General features: G+C 42.5%; 1 protein-coding gene across 2 annotated transcripts in view; it reads left to right on the top strand.

Annotated features, from left to right (window-relative positions):
• Positions 1 to 8,975: 8,975 nt before the first annotated feature.
• CORIN (corin, serine peptidase) overlaps positions 8,976 to 19,171 on the top strand; it is a 293,429-nt gene continuing 283,233 nt past the window's right edge. Inside the window, exon 1 of one of the 2 annotated variants that reach the window (XM_040238148.1) lies at positions 8,976 to 9,234. In XM_040238148.1, the coding sequence (XP_040094082.1) occupies positions 9,163 to 9,234 (72 nt within the window). In that variant the 5' untranslated portion in view covers positions 8,976 to 9,162. Of the gene's footprint in view, positions 9,235 to 9,318; positions 9,664 to 19,171 lie in introns of those variants that run through there. The other variant, XM_040238147.1, reaches the window with a different exon arrangement.

Raw genomic sequence — 19,171 nt, 5'->3', positions numbered from 1 at the left:
TTTTTAATGTAGAATATTTACTATTTAAAACATTCAGGAGCCTATAATTTTATCAATGTATAAAACTCTAATGCTTGTTACAAAACATAGTAATTGACAGGTACTAAAAAGTGGTAGAAGTACTAAGAAGGATTTTAAAATTTTGCTTCCTTTAACTCTGTTTAATGTTACGTTCCTGAGTCAGGTATTAGCTGGTGTCTTAAGTGGGAAGACAGTCATTCCTTTATTGTATTTTTGTTTTAATTTTAGATTTGTTTTTAATCTTTCCCAGTTTAGAGTTACTGTGTTGGTGTCTTAGAAGCTCTAAATCAGAGCTCTTAGACTCAAGTCATTACCTTACTCTAATCTAAAACGAATATTAATTAAATGATTAGGTGTCCACATTGGAAGCTCTTTTCATGTATTTCAGGATCTTGGCCTAATAAACAGACCTGCAGATTAGTTCACGTCTGTTTGTTGGGTTTCATTTCTTGCTAAGTTTTCTTTCCAAATTTTGCAGAAGAATTTAGTGAGCAGAAGAAGACGGAGTGAATAACACAGTTTGCTGTTTTTTATTTGATTGGCTGGTAGCTCAGAGCTTAATTAGCCCAGAGTCACACAACTGTGCATTCATTTATTCAATCAACAGATGCCTTTACTGTGTGATGGGTACTTTTTAGGTACTGGAAATAATGGCGGTCCTTTCAGGGACCTGCTAAAGAGTAGAAGAAAGCAGGCAGGAAATAGATCCACAATAAAATGAATGTGATTTCATGTATGGTAAGTGGTGTTAAAAAATGAGAGAAATGTTACCGAAAGTGATGGGGGTCGGGGGCATGGGGAGCGTGTAAAGGGACTAACTACTTAAATTGAAAAAGTCCCTCTGAGGTGGGGACATTTGAGTTGTGACCTGAATGACCTTCAGTTGATGTTCTGAGGGAAAAGTCTGTGAGTGAGAGAAAGCAGCAAGAAGAAAGTCTTTAAGTTGGGAGATGCTTGGCTTGGCTGAGGAATAGGTGGAAGAGCCAGTGTGTCTGGAGCTTAGTGAGTGACAGGGAAAGAGGATCCAGCGCCATTTCTTGCAAGGTTGGTAAACTGTGGTATGGAATTGGAGTTTATTTCTAGTTGCAGTGGGCAGCCACTGGAAGTTTTAAGTGGGGAATAATTATTTGTTAATTCAGACTTAAATTGAAGAAAGTTGGGAAAACCATTAGACCATTCAGGTATGACCTAAATCAAATCCCTTATGATTATACAGAAGTGAGGAATAGATTTAAGGGACTAGATCTGATAGACAGAGTGCCTGATGAACTACGGACAGAGGTTCGTGACATTGTACAGGAGACAGGGATCAAGACCATCCCTAAGAAAAAGAAATGCAAAAAAGCAAAATGGCTGTCTGAGGAGGCCTTACAAATAGCTGTGAAAAGAAGAGAGGCGAAAGCAAAGGAGAAAAGGAAAGATATACCCATTTGAATGCAGAGTTCCAAAGAATAGCAAGGAAAGATAAGAAAGCCTTCCTCAGTGATCAATGCAAAGAAATAGAGGAAAACAATAGAATGGGAAAGAGTAGAGATCTCTTCAAGAAAATCAGAGATACCAAGGGAACATTTCATGCAAAGGTGGGCTCAATAAAGGACAGGAATGGTATGGACCTAACAGAAGCAGAAGATATTAAGAAGAGGTGGCAAGAATAAACAAACTGTACGAAAAAGATCTTCACAACCCAGATAATCATGATAATGTGATCACTCCCCTAGAGCCAGACATCCTGGAATGCGAAGTCCAGTGGGCCTTAGGAAGCATTGCTACGAAGAAAGCTAGTCGAGGTGTTGGAATTCTAGTTGAGCGATTTCAAATCCTAAAAGATACTGCTGTGAAAGTGCTGCACTCAATATGCCAGCAAATTTGGAAAACTCAGCAGTGGCCACAGGACTGGAAAAGGTCAGTTTTCATTCCAGTCCCAAAGAAAGTGCCAAAGAATGCTCAAACTACCACACAGTTGCACTCATCTCACACACTAGTAAAGTAATGCTCAAAATTCTCTAAGTGAGGCTTCAACAATACATGAACTGTGAACTTCCAGATATTCAGGCTGGTTTTAGAAAAGACAGAGGAACCAGAGATCAAATTGCCAACATCTGCTGGATCATTGAAAAAGCAAGAGAGTTCCAGAAAAACATCTATTTCTGCTTTATTGACTATGCCAAAGCCTTTGACTGTGTGGATCACAATAAACTGGAAAATTCTGAAAGAGATGGGAATACCAGACCACCTGACCTGCCTCTTGAGAAACCTATATGCAGGTCAGGAAGCAACAGTTAGAACTAGACATGGAACAACAGACTGGTTCCAAATAGGAAAAGGAGTATGTCAGGGCTGTGCAGAGTACATCATGAGAAACACTGGGATGGATGAAGCACAAGCTGGAATCAAGATTATTGGGAGAAATAGCAATAACCTCAGATATGCAGATGATACCACCCTATGGCAGAAAGTGAAGAAGAACTAAAGAGCCTCTTGATGAAAGTGAAAGAGGAGAGTGAAAAAGTTGGCTTAAAGCTCAACATTCAGAAAACGAAGATCATGGCATCTGGTCCCATCACTTCATGGCAAATAGATGAGAAAACAGTAGGAACAGTGGCTGACTTTATTTTTCTGCGCTTCAAAATGACTGCAGATGGTGATTGCAGCCATGAAATTAAAAGATGCTTACTCCTTGGACGGAAAGTTATGACCAACCTAGATAGCATATTAAAATGCAGAGACATTATTTTGCCAACAAAGGTCCATCTAGTCAAAGCTATGGTTTTTCCAGTAGTCATGTATGGGTGTGAGAGTTGGACTATAAAGAAAACTGAGCGCCAGAAAATTGATGCTTTTGAACTGTGGTGCTGGAGAAGACTCTTGAGAGTTCCTTGGACTGCAGAGAGATCCAACCAGTCTATCCTAAAGGAGATGAGTCCTGAGTGTTGAAAGACTGATGTTGAAGCTGAAATTCCAGTACTTTGGCCACCTGATGCAAAGAGCTGACTCATTTGAAAAGACACTGATGCTGGGAAAGATTGAAGGCGGGAGGAGAAGGGGCCAAAAGAGGATGAGATGTTTGGATGGCATCACCGACTCAACGGACATGAGTTTGAGTAAATTCCGGGAGTTGGTAATGGACAGGGAGGCCTGGCATGCTACAGTTCATGGGGTCGCAAAGAGTCAGACATGACTGAGTGACTGAACTGAACTGAATAATTTGTTGCTGTACTTTTAAGATAACTGTCTTCTGATTGCTGTGTGGAGAAAAGACTATGCAGACGAGAGTAAAAGCAGGGAGTGAGGTGTGTGGGAGGCAGCCCAGGCTGGAGGGGCTGCTACGCTGGGATTCAGTGATGCAGGCTGCAGTTCCCACGGTTCCCTGTTGCCCTGAAGGAGTGACCTGAGGACACTGCAGGACCTGCTGTGCAGTGAGTGAAAGGGGAGGAAATAAATTCTTTAAGGTCAAAATTAAATTTTGTCCAAATGCTTAACACTAATTTGTTCTGAAGTTATTAAAGTGGTACCTGTTGACCTTTTTGCTTCAATCTGAGCCAATTAGAGAAGGAATGGAGAAGTTACCAAGTAGCCACTCACAATGACACAGATAAAAATGTTAACGTGATGGCCTTATTTTCCTATTTACTTGTGTCATTTTAAAAGTTTATTAGTTTATTTTTGAAATTTGCAGCATATTTATGTTGAAATCTTTTAGTTTTCCAGTTTAAACATTTTTAGGGATTGAGCAATACCTAATGTTTGTATTTTAGTTTATTTCACTTCTCAAATCTAAATTCAGAAAATCTCAAATAAGGGCTTCCCTGATGGCTCAGACTATAAAGTCTGCTTGCAGTGTGGGAGACCCAGGTTCCATCCCTGGGTGGGGAAGATCCCCTGGAGAAGGAAATGGCAACACACTCCTGTACTCTTGCTTGGAGAATCCCATGGACAGAGGAAGGAGCCTGGCAGGCTACAGTCAATGAGGTTGCAAGAGTTGGATATGACTGAGCAACTTCACTTTCACTTTCAATCACAAATAAATTGGTGAAATCTTTGCTAAATTGCCAAATGAACTTTACTGAAGCAAGACATTGAAAATATTTGCTTTTTGCCAAGAAGTCTGATGCTTGAACTTCATGGCTATGAATGTTAAACTTTCTAAACAGAGGTAAGTATCTGTGTTAGTGTTTAAAGATGTCCTATAGGAATTTTTGACTCTTCACTTTATTTCTGATGACCCAAGGACAACTCCAGCTGTTAGGTTTGCCCATATCTGGGTGCTAGGAAGTGAAACAGAAGTCTGAGCTCTGGAGCTAGAGTTTATGTAAAAGTAGCTGTGTCTCTTTGGTCTGTGGAAAGTGCCTGTTTATTGAGTGACAGTGATTTAGACCTCCCGAAGCCTTGGACCTTAGGGTCTCCCTGTGAGGTAGGAGGAGGAAAGGGCAGAATATTGATTACTACCTCTGAGAAGAGATGTGAATTTGGGAGGGTTGAGAGACGTCAGAAACCCGTCTGCTTTCTCTTAAGGGTGTCCATTCTTTTCTTGTGTTTCAGAATCTTGGTCTCTTGAGCAAGTTTAGGTCTGTTGCTTACCAAGCTGCTGTTCTTGCTCAGTTTTCTTTCCAAATGCAAAAGCATGTATTTCAGTGGTACTATGAGGAATTATCCAATATAGCCTGAAATTCCACAGTCTAGATTCATCTGAGTTAAAACATTTCTAGGGAGAAATTTCCTAGACATTCCTAACTAACCTCATCTGGCTGTTGTGTATCTTCACACAATGTTTTTTCCTCGTAACGCTGCACAGTACCTATCTTTGAATTCTATATTTGTTTGTTATCTGTCTCCTTCACTAGCAGGAAAGCTCCACAAGGGTGGGGGTGCGGTTTTGCTTACTGCTGTAACTCTAGAGTGGGAAACCGTGCCTAGCCACATAGCAGATGCTGGTTTTAGTTTTCTAGGGCTGCCATGACAAATGATCACAAACAGAGTGGCTTGAAGCAACAAAAATTTATTCTCTCGTGGTTTAGGAGGTCAGATGTCCAAAATCAAAATGTCAGCAGGGTTGGCTCCGGGAGACTCAAGAGAAAGAAAGCCTTCCACACTTCTCGCTTAGCTTCCAGTTTGGGGCAACAGTCCTTGGCGTTTCTTGGTGTGTAGATACATCAGTGTGTCACCCCCATTTCCACATGGCCTTCTTGTCTATGTGTGTCCTTTTCTGACTCTTCAGAACACTCTCTGTAGTTAGAGCCCAAGCTACTCCAGTATAATCTCATTTTACCCAATTATACCAGCAAAGACCCCATTTCCAAATAAGGAAAGTTATATAGTTAGTTCCAGGTGGATGTTAATTTTGGGGGGGGGTGCAGGGGACACTATTTAACTCACTGCAGTGCTCAGTAAACATTTGATGGATGAATGAGGGGATTCACAGTGTAATTCTGGGCTGTAAACTTTTGGGGCTTTTTTCATTACTGTCTTAATTGTACTGCAGGAGGTGGGGGTTAAGAGGTCAGTCTAGTTCCAGATTGCTTGGGCTCCAGTTCTGGTTCTATCCTTTTCTAGTTGTGAGGTCTTGGGCAATTACTTAACTTGTCTTAGACTTCATTTACTCCTCATCTGTAAAACAGAAGCAAAAAGAAATAGTAGATTATTGTGTCTACAACTATTTTAATTGTGTTTTTTTAATTGGAGTATCATTGCTTTACAATGTTGCATTAGTTTCTGCTGTACAGTGAAATGAATCAGCTATATGTATACATATATCCTCTTCTTAGACCTCTCTCCCCCTGTCCCGCTCCATCCTACCTATCTACGTTATCACAGAGCACCAGGCTGAATTCCCTGTGCTATACAGCAGGTTCCCATTAGCTATGTCTACAGCACTTCTTATGTTTGTTTAACCCCCATGACAACTTATGCAGTGGGGCTATTCTCATTTTACAACAGAGGAAATAGGTTTGGTTCAAGAATTCAAAACTGAAAAAATACACGTTACTTTGTAAAGTGTCTGGCATACAGTGCTTAGAAATTCTTAACTATGATGATAGATAAATGTGACTTAATGTCGTGAGTTCTCTTACAGATTGATTCACAAATCAGAAAAATGAATTGTAAACTGGGACATTTCAGTTTTTGCTCATGTGGTCATCATCATTGAGGGGGTATCCTCAGGAAGGGGTTTCCCCAGGGGCTCAGCAGTAAAGAATCTGCCTGCATTGCAGGAATTCAGGTTCGATTCCTGGGTCAGGAAGATCCCCTGGAGAAGCAAATGTCAACTCCAGTATTCTTGCCTGGAAAATGCCATGGACAGAGGAGCCTGGAAGACGACAGTCCATTGGGTTGCAGAGACACAACTGAGTGACTGAGAATAAAGGAGCATTCTTAGAAAAACTAGACAGGATGTGGGCAGTCAAATGGCAGCCCTAGAGGTGGGGAAGCCTAGCACTAGGTATGTGAGGGTGTTAGAAATAAAAGTCCCTTGAAACTTTTTATGGGCCCGTTCTTACTACCTTCTTCCCAGGGACTACTCTAGAGTAAGGGATTAATACCCCAGAAATGGTATGTACAGCAAACAATGTCTACATGGGCTATTTTTATCATATACAGAACATTTCAGCATGCTGGAATATATTACTCCAGATATGGGTTTGTTTTTGCCTCTTAAGTAAACTCTCCCTGCAATTGGTAAATGTCCAGTTTGCCTATTTCTTGCTGTGTTCTTCATATATTTTTTATTTTAAAGTCTTTGTATCTTTAGATCTCAGCTTAAACTCCCTAAAATACATTCTTACCTTACTTGCAAGTATTTTTCCATAGTTTATTTACATTTGTGTATGTTTGTTTAATGTGTTTATTATTTCCGAAAGTTCTCTAAGGGCAGGAACTCTATTTTGTTCATCTGGCAGCTAACAAATCTTAAATTAGAGTGTTAGTTGAATGAATAGATAAATTGGTAAGTCTTGGGATAACATATCTATTTTAGCTGCTGCTTTCCTGTTTTCATCCTGGAATACTGGCTGCTTCTCTGAGATGTCTCTTTCCTGTTCTCAAATGGCCTTCATTTGTAGTACTAGGCACTGAAATCAGTCCGTAATATGCAATGTGACCCACGTTTGATCTGTAAAGTCACCCTTTCCAGAGGTATACTCACTACCTTTAAGTTAATTTGCCCATAAATCCCATTAAGATTTTTTCTTTTAAGCCATCCAAATAGATATATGTTTGAAATATTAGACAATAAAAATTTCAAAAGGATGTAAATATTTGTTTATGTAAAATGAAAAGTATTATAAGAAACTAGGTGATGGTTTTCACTCAAGTTGAAAAGCAAACATGGCAAATTTTTAAAAAAGGAATAGTTCATAGGTCATTGAATATTATTGTGAGCTTGCTGCAAATTCAAGTTGGTTCATAACATAACCTATGTTATGAGGTTTCTAACATTTGTTATGATTCCTTATATCAAAGAAGTTTGTTACAAAGCATATAAAAATAGCTGTTTACCTTCATGCAAAGACTATCTCAGATATTTACTGTTGCCACTGGTACCTAGCATTGGTTGGGTTTTCTTGCTAAAAGGAAGCTTAGAAAAGGCTGTTTTACACAATCAGTGCAGTCAGCTTTAGTTCTCTGAAGGATGGTCCTATATAGTAGTGGCTAGTTCAGATTCCCTAATGTAGCTACTTGAATGTCACAGTTTCTGTAGCACCTCCACCAGAGGGCAGAAAGTGGAAGTGAAAAGAGCTGAATAAACAATCCATCCTTGGCTTCAGAATGCCTGTAGAAACATTGAGGATTGAATCCAACCTCATTTTATAGATGGAGTTGACTGCAATGAAAGACTAGGGGGTTTGCTCATGGACAAATTGTTTAGGCTCTTGAGTTTAGGCTGGTGTTCCTGTGGTAATGATGACGTGTGATGAGACAATATTTTAGAACATAGTCCTGAAATTACCCTGCCTCTGCAGAATTCCAGCTCCGTACTTACTAACTGTGTAAACTTAAAATTAGGCTGGTTACTTTGATTCTCTGCCGATTTCAACTATTGTATGATGCACTTATTACATTATCTACTTTCTCATTTCAATTCAGAAGCAAAATACTGATTCCCCCACCCCCAATTTTACAAGTTATCCCCCTCTCCAGTTGTAATATTGAGGGAACAGGTGCCTGGTACTTGTTTTTATTGACTATTCATAGCCGCCTCCAGAATACCAGAGATGGATTTATTCAGTAACCTAATGAGTGATTTGTGAAATTTTCATTAGATCTTGATCGAGGTTGGATTAAAAAAAAATATTTCTCAGCAAAACTCAATGTAGTGCTTTTCTGCCAAGCCTATGACAACTCTCTTGGGCTTCAGGTGATAGTCTTTATCATTGCAAATACCTGCGGTGCTCTCCTGGAAGCTGCAGGAGGAGAAGCGGCTGCTGGTGAGTGGCCGAAAGGCACAGAGTTCTTGGCCTCTAGGGTTCAGCCTGTGGAAGCTCTGGGCATGAAATTGCCACCAGGCGTTTGGAAGCTGACTCTGCGTTACTCCCGGGTCCCTGCAGCTTTAGCAAAGTCTCAGGCAGTCTTGCAAAAGCAGTTTCTTCCCTAAACATAGAATCTCGATTCCATTTTTCTAAAACAAACAATGATTACCCTAGAAAACATACGTTTTTGTTGAGATAACAAACTTGGCCCTTAATTGACAGTGGCTGCAGTTATTTTGATTTTTACTTGGCTACGCTCAGGCCAAGAGACTGGTCTAGGATCTGTCTCCCCCAGCCCAAACACTCAGTTCTCGCCGTCTCCATGCTGCCGTCGCGGGTCGTAAGTGTGGGGGAGGGTTTGGGTAGGGGACCAGCGGTCCACTTGGCTTACCCCCCAGCCCCTGAAGAATAACTTATTTGAAAAACAGCCTAGAAGAGGTGGGGTTGCGGAGGATCTGTCATCAAGGGTTTTTATGGGTGGGGCCTAGGGACACGAGGGAAGGGAGGGAGTGGTCCGCGGGTAGGATCTGACGAGCAGACAAAATGTGGGGCCCCTGTCCCTTGAAGGGCAACTTGTCTCTTCCTGAGCGAGGAGCAAGGAATCCGTACTGCCTCTCCCAGGGGCACGCACGCAGAGGAGAGAAAAGAGACCAAGAGTGGACGGAGGAAAAAGGGAGACATGCTCTCCACGAAACAGTCCCCTGCCCTGGCTCCGGAAGAGCGCTACCGCCCAGCCCTGGCCCCGGAGCGGGTAAGATCCTGTCGCCAGACAGGTCGGATGACCTCTCAGTCCGTATGGATTCAGGGTCAGTCATTCCTGTCCCGCCCCCTCCTCCCCTTGGGTGCCACCTTCCCCCACCGTCGGTGAGCTTCGGCTGTCCCAGCCCCATGCTATAACCAGTCCTTGGGCGCAGGGTCATGGATAGGGTTTCCTTTAGCCCTCGAGCCAGGTCGGTCCAGAGACCACACTCTCCTTGCCAGGGGCGTCGTCATGTCCCAGGTACGCACCCCCCTCCCCCCACTGCCCCTCTTCAACACGGAGTCCTCCACGCATCAAGTGGACTCGGCGGCGTCCGGGATCCTGAGGAGGCTGCTGAAGGAGACGTTGGAAACAGCCCCTTGGGGGTCGAAGGCTTCTTTGCGCATCTGGAAGGAGCGCGCAGCATCCCATGTCCCAGACGTAAGCCTCCTTTCTCAACTGCGCGCGCCTGTCTCCGTCCCTCCGAGCTCCCGGATTCACGCTCAGTTCCCCTGCCACCAGTGGTGCCGGTGATCATTGGACCATCTGAGCGTGGGCATCCTAGGACTGGTCCGACTTGCAGGGTGCTGGCAACTCCTGTGTCCCCTGTGCGCAAACTTGGCGGCGTGTACTGGCCCTGGGCGCAAGGAGCGCGGGGCCGCCTGGGGACGCAGGTTCCAGCTACTTTGGGTTCGGCGGGCTCTGATCCTGTCCTGGGAAGGGACAGCGTTGCCCCTGATTTGGGAGAAGAAAGGTAGGGAAGAGGAACAGGGAAGGTCCTCGCTGGCCTGATCCCCCAGGAACTGGGTCTCTTTCGCGCTGTTCTTGTTCGATGTCAGGAGAGTCCCGGAGTCCACTTGCTGCTGCGGGGTTCCGGCAGCGCAGAGCCGGGGACCAGAGACGGTTCTCTGGGCGGGGATGGAGGGCTGCGCGGGTTAGGTGTTACTGGGTCGAATCCTGCCAGGACTCGTCCCCAGCTCTTGCGGCGAGCTCTGCACTCCGGCTGCCACCCTCTCCCGGCCGGTGGATGGCGATGTAGGCACTTTTTGCACTACTCGGTATTCCTAGGACAGAGTTCTGCGCGCTCAGAGCTAGGAGCTCATAAGGGAAGCCGCCAGGCGGGGCATTCCCAGGGAAGCTGTCCTGTCAATTCAAAATGGAGCTTTCCTCCCGCGGGAAACTTCTAAGAACAATGTACTAAAAAGACAAACTCACTCTTGAATAAGACCAGACGACTTCTCTGTGCACATTTGTATTTTGTAGTCTCCCCCAACCCCTCCTTGGTCGACTGCCACCAGAAAGGGAGTGAAGTCAGGACTTAGTGGTGGTCATTTCCCAAAGACACTTATATTTTAGCTAAAGGTGTTAGAAATTAAAGATGTTGCAACACATTACTTTTGGGAATGGTGGTGGTTTAGTCACTAAGTCGTGTCTGACTCTTGCGACCCCATGTAACCCCATGGACTGTAGCCTGCCAGGCTCCACTGTTCATGGAATTCTCCAGGCAGGAATAAAGGGATCTTCCCTACCCAGGAATCAAACTCAGGTCTCCTGCATTGCAGTCAGATGATTTACCGACTGAGCTGTGAAGGAAGCCCCACTTTTGGGAGTAGCCCAGAGAAAATGACAGGAAACAATGGGTTTTTAAAAAGCCCACAACAGTCACCTGCTAGGTTGTATTATTTGGTGTTAATAATTTTGTTGTGTAAACTTAGGCTAGAAATCAGTCCCCACAGCCAGGTTCCTGGAGCTTGAGAGATTAGACTGGCTGTCTGGGTAGACAAATGTGCTTACTGGGCTAAGCTGGTTTTCCATAGAATTCTTCCTAGGACACACCAAGAGTTGCACGAGGATGAACTATTTTCAGAGTTATTTGGGTGTGGATCACGTAAGTCTCACAACCTCAAAATGCTGTAAAGCTTTATTTAGGGGGAAGGGGCTCTTCCCAGAGGGTTCCTTGCAGGATCGGAGCACAGGACAGGGATGAAAGGCTCAGTTAAACTTCCAGGAGGTTAGACAAATAAGGATTGTTGTATTAATCTCATCAAGTGTATTTTCAGGCATAATGAAACTTTTTAAAGGGATGCACAATTAGTTCCATTAGAAACGTTCTTCATAATACTGCAGAAATCTTATTTATAGCACAGCAGGGATCCACACCTCCACCACAAACCACCTGTGGTTTTGTCTTGGGAGGGCCATCTTTCCCACCATGGATTCACCTGATTTCCACACTTGCGGTATCTAATGACCTTCACTTGCCCTTTTCCACTGCTGGAGACAAACAGGAGATTGGGGGAGAAGCTGAGCAGCCCAGATTTAGCATTGTCACTCTTGATTTGAAACCAGTTATTTTCAAACCTACATACCATTTCTTAGGTATCCCGTCTTTCGGTTTTCCTCGTTCCCCTACCTCCAGCCTCCCCTGTTGTGAAGACCTGTAGTCTTGGGGTTTCTAAGTGTCACTATGGCCAGGGAAATGGGGGCTCCCTGAGGACCAGGAAAGCTGGATGATAGAAATAGTGCTAAATGTGTCCCAGGAAGGTTTATTTAATCTGCCAATTTGGCCTTGATAAGTTAGTAAGCAGGTACTCATTCTTGCCTCCTGTTCTTCTTGATTAAGTGGAAAATGGGGCTGGTTGCTTAGAGGATCCTGATTTGTATGGAATACTAGATCCACACTAAACACTCAAGTAATTCTCAGACCTGTACCTGTTCTGCAAAATCTACTCAGACACACATATATACACTAATCCATGCATACCCATTTTTGTGTTTCAGACCCTTCAGAGAGGGTGGAAATGGAAGACATCACAAGAGTGAAAGGTGCTGTAAATGGAGTGCCTTGATGACTAGAGTATGGATTTTGATGTCAAAGCCATATTCAGATCTCTGGCCCTAGCCTGTAAAAGCTGTAAGGACCTGGGCAAGTCAGAGAATCTTGCTGAACCCTCATTTCCTCATCCAGCCGATGGAGATGATCACTGACTATCTATAAGAGCATGTGAAGATTAAGGAAATAAATATGTCCTGTAGCCAACACACCAGGCTTCTTTGTCCATGGGATTTCCCAAGCAAGAACACTGGAGTAGGCTACTGTTTCCTCCTTTAGGGGATCTTCCCGACCCAGGGATCAAACATGGGTCTCCTGCATTGCAGGCAGACTCTACCACCTGAGCCACCAGGGAAGCCCAAATATGTCCTAGAAATACTCTACATACAGCTGTACCTTCTGTGAAGGCTTCCTCCCCTGTTTTTACTTGTGGAGCTGGTCACATCTCAGATTTCTGAGGCTCTCAGGTTTGTCTCTACAGCCAGCCTTCTGTGATTCTAACTAGAGCAGTGCCCTCCAGTAGAGTAGCTGCTGGCCACATGTGGTTATTTAATTATTATGGTCATTTAAATGAATCAAAATTAAATTAAAAATTATTTAGTTTTCCAGTCTCACTGGCCACATTTCAAGTGCTCAGTAATCAAATGTGGCCAGTGGTTACTGTATTAGACAGTGTAGACAGAACATCTCATTCACTGAGGAGTGTTCTCTTAGTTCTAGAGCTCTTTGCTTGAGTGATAATTTAATGAGACTCTCAGATGATAAAGGTTTTTGTGTCCAGCACTTCCCTTTGCTTTTTTTCCTCTTCTTTCCCTCTTGTGTTATATAGCTGAATCCCTTCTGTTGTGTCACAGCCAGAGCATTTGTTGAACAGTAGATGGGTGTTTATAATTGGCATAATTTATATAATTATAGAATAAATGATATATAGTATTTATTATAAATCAATCAAGTGTGTGTATTAGTCACAAAATCCTTAGAAAGTCTCCCATCACTGATGATTTTTGCTAATGTAGCATCCTTTTCCTTTCACAGTGAGATTTATGGCTGGTGGTTTTCCTAGTTTTAGAACAGAAATTCTGATATAATAGACGGAGACTCTTCTCACTCTTATGTACCCCTTGTTCAGTTGCTAAGTCATGTGTGACTCTTTGCAACCCCATGGACTGAGGCACTCCAGGCTCCTCCGTCCATAGGGTTCTCCAAGCAAGAACACTAGAGTGGGTTGCCATTTCCCTCTCCATATGTACCCACATGTACCCTTATGTATTGTACAATTTTCCATAAGAATGACAATATTGATCTATTTTCACTTATAGTGGGGTTATGTCCCAATAACCCTTCATTTTGTTATTTTTTAGTCACTTAGTTGTGTCTGACTCTTTGCCACCCCATGGACTACAGCACGCCAGCCTTCCCTGTCCTTTACCATCTCTCAGAGTTTGCCCAAACTCATATCCATTGAGTTGTTGATGCCATCCAACCATCTCATCCTCTGTGCCCCCCTTCTCCTCCTGCCCTCAACCTTTCCCAGCATCGGGGTCTTTTTCAATGAGTTGGCTTGTCACATCAGGTGGCCAGAGTATTGGAGCTTCAGTTTCAGCTTCAGTCCTTCCAATGAATATTCAGGATTGATTTCCTTTAGGATTGACTAGTTTGATCTCCTTACTGTCCAAAGGACTCTCAAGAGTCTTCTCTAGCACCACAGTTCAGAAGCATCAGTTCTGGTAGACATGAATTTTTGAGGGACATTATTCAAGCCAGTACAGATGTGCAGACAGGTAATCCTTTCCCTGCGTTAAGTTTATTCTGTTCCTAGGACTTTGCTAAATCTGCTTTAGTGCATAGTCCATAATATTTATTATTCTTATAGGCAACCAGCATGCAGGTTGGGAGAGTATGTGTGCTTTCCACATGGGTGTAGAGTACATGGGCTGGCTCGCTGAGTCAGCTGCCCTTTCCTAAGCCTGTCACTGTCCCCAGCCCATCTTCCTGCTCTCCTTCTTTCTCTTTGCTCAGAAAGAGCTGCTGTTGTCCCAGAGCACTGGTTTATCTGGTGGCCGCATTGCTGAGGGCTCCATAGCCGTGTTTGCTCAGCTCTGAGCTCTGCTGAAGGATGCCTATAAATCATGTTTTCCTCTGAGCCTGCTGGCAGTGACCTCCCTCAGCTCACCTTTCAGCAGCTGTTTGAATATTCTCCTGCTGTACATTTCTCCGTGTTCAGACCATCAGAGCTTGTGGTGACAAGTGCAGTATCGGTGCTGGTTGGGGGTAGCTGGGGATCCAGGGTGCTCCTGTATGTCATCCATCTGGCCATTCAGTATCAGTGCTGAAACTTACAAGCAGCTCAAGAGGACGTCTGTGAAAAAGGGCCAGCCAACCAACAGGTTGGCTTAAGAGTAGGGCAGAAAATATAGCTATGGGTTGTAAAGGTTGTTTTGGTGCCACTAGTTTGAGCTTAGCTTGAGTTTCCTTGGAACTTTCGGGCTAACAGCATTTAGAGAGTACCTTTTGTTTCTAGTGCTTGGGAGAGTTTTAAGGAAAAGTTCTTATGCAGCTATGAAAGTAAACGATGCTAGGCTCTCCAGAGCCATGAAGGTCATTCTGCTAAAGTGTCACAGCTGTATCTTAAAGGTTGATAGCACCAGAAAATTTTAATTGTGTGTCCATGAACCCCATGAGTACTGAACAATCTTTATGAACAGTTCAATGTGAATTTTTCTGGCCAGGGCAATATAACTCTCTGAGAACTTAAGAGCCACGTGCTAGAACAAGATAACCTTGTAAGAATTCAGTTGCATCACCTGGACAGAAAGAGGAATAGATTCGTCCATTTATTCAACAAACATTTATGTGCCAGGCACAGTGCTTGGCACTTGGGATGCACCAATGAACAAAACAGAGATTCATGTGTGTGTGAAGAAAATTCGTTTCTAATTACGTGGTAAACACTATTATCGGGAGCGCAGGGAAGAGAGAACTGTTGACATCGTATGAGTCACTTTGCCTGTTGTTCTGCTCAGTGCCCTGGAGTGAGAGCACAAATGAAGAGAAGGGAATCTGGTATTAATTTCAGAACTCCAGTGCCTTTTATATGTATCCAGCTTGCAGGCCAACATGGGATCCTGTATTTAAAGATCAATGCCTTTTTTTTTCCTTCTAACCTCAGGCCAATTAATTAATCTGGTACTCAACTGTTGAGCTTGTTCCATCTCTGGAAAAACTAACCATCTGGGATTGATTGACAGAAGTTATATTGGTCTCCAACGTGGCACTTTCTTAAGGATTTTCAAGGATTATTTCGATATTACGTGATTTTCAGGATTGTGTACCTATTTCAGAGTCTCATCCTGCAAGCAAGGTGCCACTCCTCTGTAGGGCGGTTTGGAAATCAAAACTGTATGATTGCACTTAATGTTTCTCTGTGGATCCTTTAAAGCAATTTTGTTTAATTTGACACAATCAGAAATGGGAGCTCTAGTCTTTATCTGATACTGAGTTGCTGTGAGACTTTACATAAGTCAATTAACTTTCAGATCCTGGTTTCTTCATGTATAAAATGAGGACTAGACACTCTCTAAATGGCAACCCACTCCAGTGTTCTTGCCTGGAGAATCCCAGGGACGGAGGAGCCTGGTGGGCTGCCGTCTATGGGGTTGCACAGAGTCGGACACGACTGAAGCGACTTAGCAGCAGTAGCAGCAGCAAGGGCCTTTCTAGATCTAAAAACTAGATTTTCATGTTGCAGAAAAAATGAGGAGCTCATCGTACCCTTATCCTTTTGCTTTCTCTCCTCTCTTTCGATTGAGAAGTGCTGCTGGGTGAAGGGTATCTGAACTGATGCTGGCATCTGCTTCCCTCTTTGTGGGTCTTTGCCACTTCTTTTCACAGTGACCTCTGCCAAAGTGCAGAATGGCCTGTTCAACTCCAAGGAAGACTTATCAAAGGAAATTTGCTCACCAGAAGCCAGGTTTGTCTGGGGATATCTTCTTTGGTTCTAAGTCAGATCTGAGCGTTTCACCTAGGCATGCAGATTGTGCATGGTAGAAAAGGTGTAGAGAGACAGTCATGGGTGTTGAGGGCCTCGCAACAGGTGGTCCACATCAAGCTGGGAGCCAGGCATGCCTCTATTGTTGGCTGCAGGTTTGTCAGAAACAGCTTTTGTTATGTTGAGGTGTGTTCCCTCTACGCCCACTTTGGCAAGAGTGGCATCATGAGTGGATGTTGAATTTTATCAAATGCTTTTTCTGCATGTTGAGTTGATCATTTGGTTTTTGTCTTTTCATTTGTTGATGTGCTGTATTATATTGATTTGTGTATGTTGAACTATTTTTTTGACCCTGGGATGAATCTAACTTGATTGTGGTGTATGATTTTTTTTTTAAATGTGTTGCTGGATTCACTTAGTTAATGTCTTGTTGAGTTTTTGCATCTATATCATCAAAGATACTGGTCTGTAGTTTGACTTTTGGTAGTGTCTTTGTCTGGTACCAGGTATGCCTCTAGCTGAACAGGAGTTTAACACAGGGTAAAGTCCTTTCTCACCTGGGTAGGTAGGATACACCTCCTCTGTGTTCACAGTTAAAAAATAAAAAATAATAAAAATAGGTTCAGAGTGGCAAGGGAATAAAATTTCCAGGTGAAGAGAATTCTGGGATCTCTGAAATTTGGAAAGAATCAGATATAAAAGAACTCAGGAAGTAGAGTGAGCTTGATTAAATCATTAAACCTGAGCCAAGATAAGCTCAGGGCAACCCTGGACACTGCGGCACACAGACCTGGCTCAGGTTCTTACCCATCACTTATTAGCTGGGGGCCACTGTAACAGGTAAATTCCCATTAGGCTCGATTTCTTTCTTGGAAGAATGGGAATAATGTTCCTTTCTCTGGATTCTGATTGATGGCTCAGTGAAATAATGCTTTATGAAAGTGCTTTGTAAGAACACAAGTTGCTACATATATATATGTATGTACATATATATGTTCCTGTTTTCCAGTGGAGAATTTAGTTGTACACGTCCCTAAGTAACAACCTCTTGATTTGAAATTTCAATTTTGTGTCATCAGTTGCTTTCCCTAGAGAAGGTTGAAAGAAGATATATTGCTTTCAACATTTAGGTTCTAACTGTAAGACAAAAATAAAACAATTGAAATTTAGCATTACCCTGCTTCCTTTGTGGTCTATAGCAGCATCAGCCAACAGTAATATAATGTTGGCCACATGTGTAATTTAAAATTGTCTAGTAGCTACATTTGAAAAAGTGAAAAGAAACAGATTGATTTTATTTTTAATTTATTTATTTTAATTGGAGGCTAATTACTTTACAATATTGTGGTGGTTTTTACCATACATTCATATGAATCAGCCATGGGTGTACATGTGTTCCCCATCCTGAACACCCTTCCCACCTCCCTCCCCATTCTATCCCTCAGGGTCATCCAAGTGCACCAGCCCTGAGCACCCTGTCTCATGCATTGAACCTGGACTAGTGATCTGTTTCACATATGTTAATATACATGTTTCAATGCTATTTTCTCGACTCATCCCACCCTTGCCTTCTCCCACAGATTCCAAAAGTCTGTTTTTTACATCTGTGTCTCTTTTGTTGTCTCGCATATAGGGTCATTGTTACCATCTTTCTAAATTCCATATATATATGTGTTAATATACTGTGTTGGTGTTTTTCTTTCTGACTTACTTCGCTCTGTATAATAGGCTCCAGTTTCATCAACCTCATTAAAACTGATTCAAATGCATTCTTTTAATAGCTGAGTAATATTCCATTGTGTATACATACCACAGCTTTCTTATCCATTCATCAGCTGATGGACATCTAGGTTGCTTCCATGTCCTGGCTGTTGTAAACAGTGCTGTGATGAACATTGGGGTACATGTGTCTCTTTCAGTTCTGGTTCCCTTGGTGTGTATGCCCAGCAGTGGGATTGCTGGGTTGTATGGCAGTTCTATTTCCAGCTTTTTAAGGAATCTCCACACTGTTCTCCATAGTGGCTGTACTAGTTTGCATCCCCACCAACAGTGTAAGAGGGTTCCTTTTTCTCCACACCCTCTCCAGCATTTATTGTTTGTAGACTTTTTGATAGCAGCCATTCTGACTGGTGTAAGATGGTACCTGATTGTGGTTTAGATTTGCATTTCTCTGATAATGAGTGATGTTGAGCATCTTTTCATATGTTTGTTAGCCATCTGTATGTCTTCTTTGGAGAAATGTCTGTTTAGTTCTTTGGCCCATCTTTTGAATGGGTCACTTATTTTTCTGGAATTGAGCTGCATGAGCTGCTTGTATACTTTTTAGATTAATTCTTTGTCAGTTGCTTCATTTGCTATTATTTTCTCCCATTCTGAAGGCTGTCTTTTTACCTTGCTTATAGTTTCCTTCATTGTGCAGAAGCTTTTAAGTTTAATTAGGTCCCATTTGTTATTTTTGCTTTTATTTCCATTGCTCTGAGAGATGTGACATAGAGGATCCTGCTATGATTTATGTCAGAGAGTGTTTTGCCTATGTTTTCCTCTAGGAGTTTTATAGTTTCTGGTCTTACCTTTAGATCTTTAATCCATTTTTAGTTTATTTTTGTGTATGGTGTTAGAAAGTGTTCTCGTTTCATTCTTTTACAAGTGGTTGACCAGTTTTCCCAGCACCACTTGTTAAAGAGATTGTCTTTTCTCCATTGTATATTCTTGCCTCCTTTGTCAAAGATAAGGTGTCCATAGGTGCATGGATTTATCTCTGGACTATTTTGTTTCATTAATCTATATTTCTGTCTTTGTGCCAGTACCATAGTGTCTTGATGACTGTAGCTTTGTAGTATAGCCAGGCAGGCAGGTTGATTCCTCCAGTTCCATTATTCTTTCTCAAGATTGCTTTGGCTATTTGAGGTCTCTTGTATTTCCATACAAATCGTGAAATTATTTGTTCTAGTTCTCTGAAAAATACCGTCGGTAGCTTGATAGGGATTGCATTGAATCTATAGATTGCTTTGGGTAGTATACTCATTTTCATTATATTGATTCTTCTGATCCATGAACATGGTATATTTCTCCATCTATTTGTGTCATCTTTGATTTCTTTCATCAGTGTTCTATAGTTTTCTATATAT

Source organism: Oryx dammah, unplaced genomic scaffold (genome assembly GCF_014754425.2).
Source record: "Oryx dammah isolate SB20612 unplaced genomic scaffold, SCBI_Odam_1.1 HiC_scaffold_3, whole genome shotgun sequence".
Classification (NCBI taxonomy): Eukaryota; Metazoa; Chordata; class Mammalia; order Artiodactyla; family Bovidae; genus Oryx; species Oryx dammah.
Note: the sequence above shows the minus strand (reverse complement) of the source record. Positions and strands in the feature narration are given on the sequence as shown.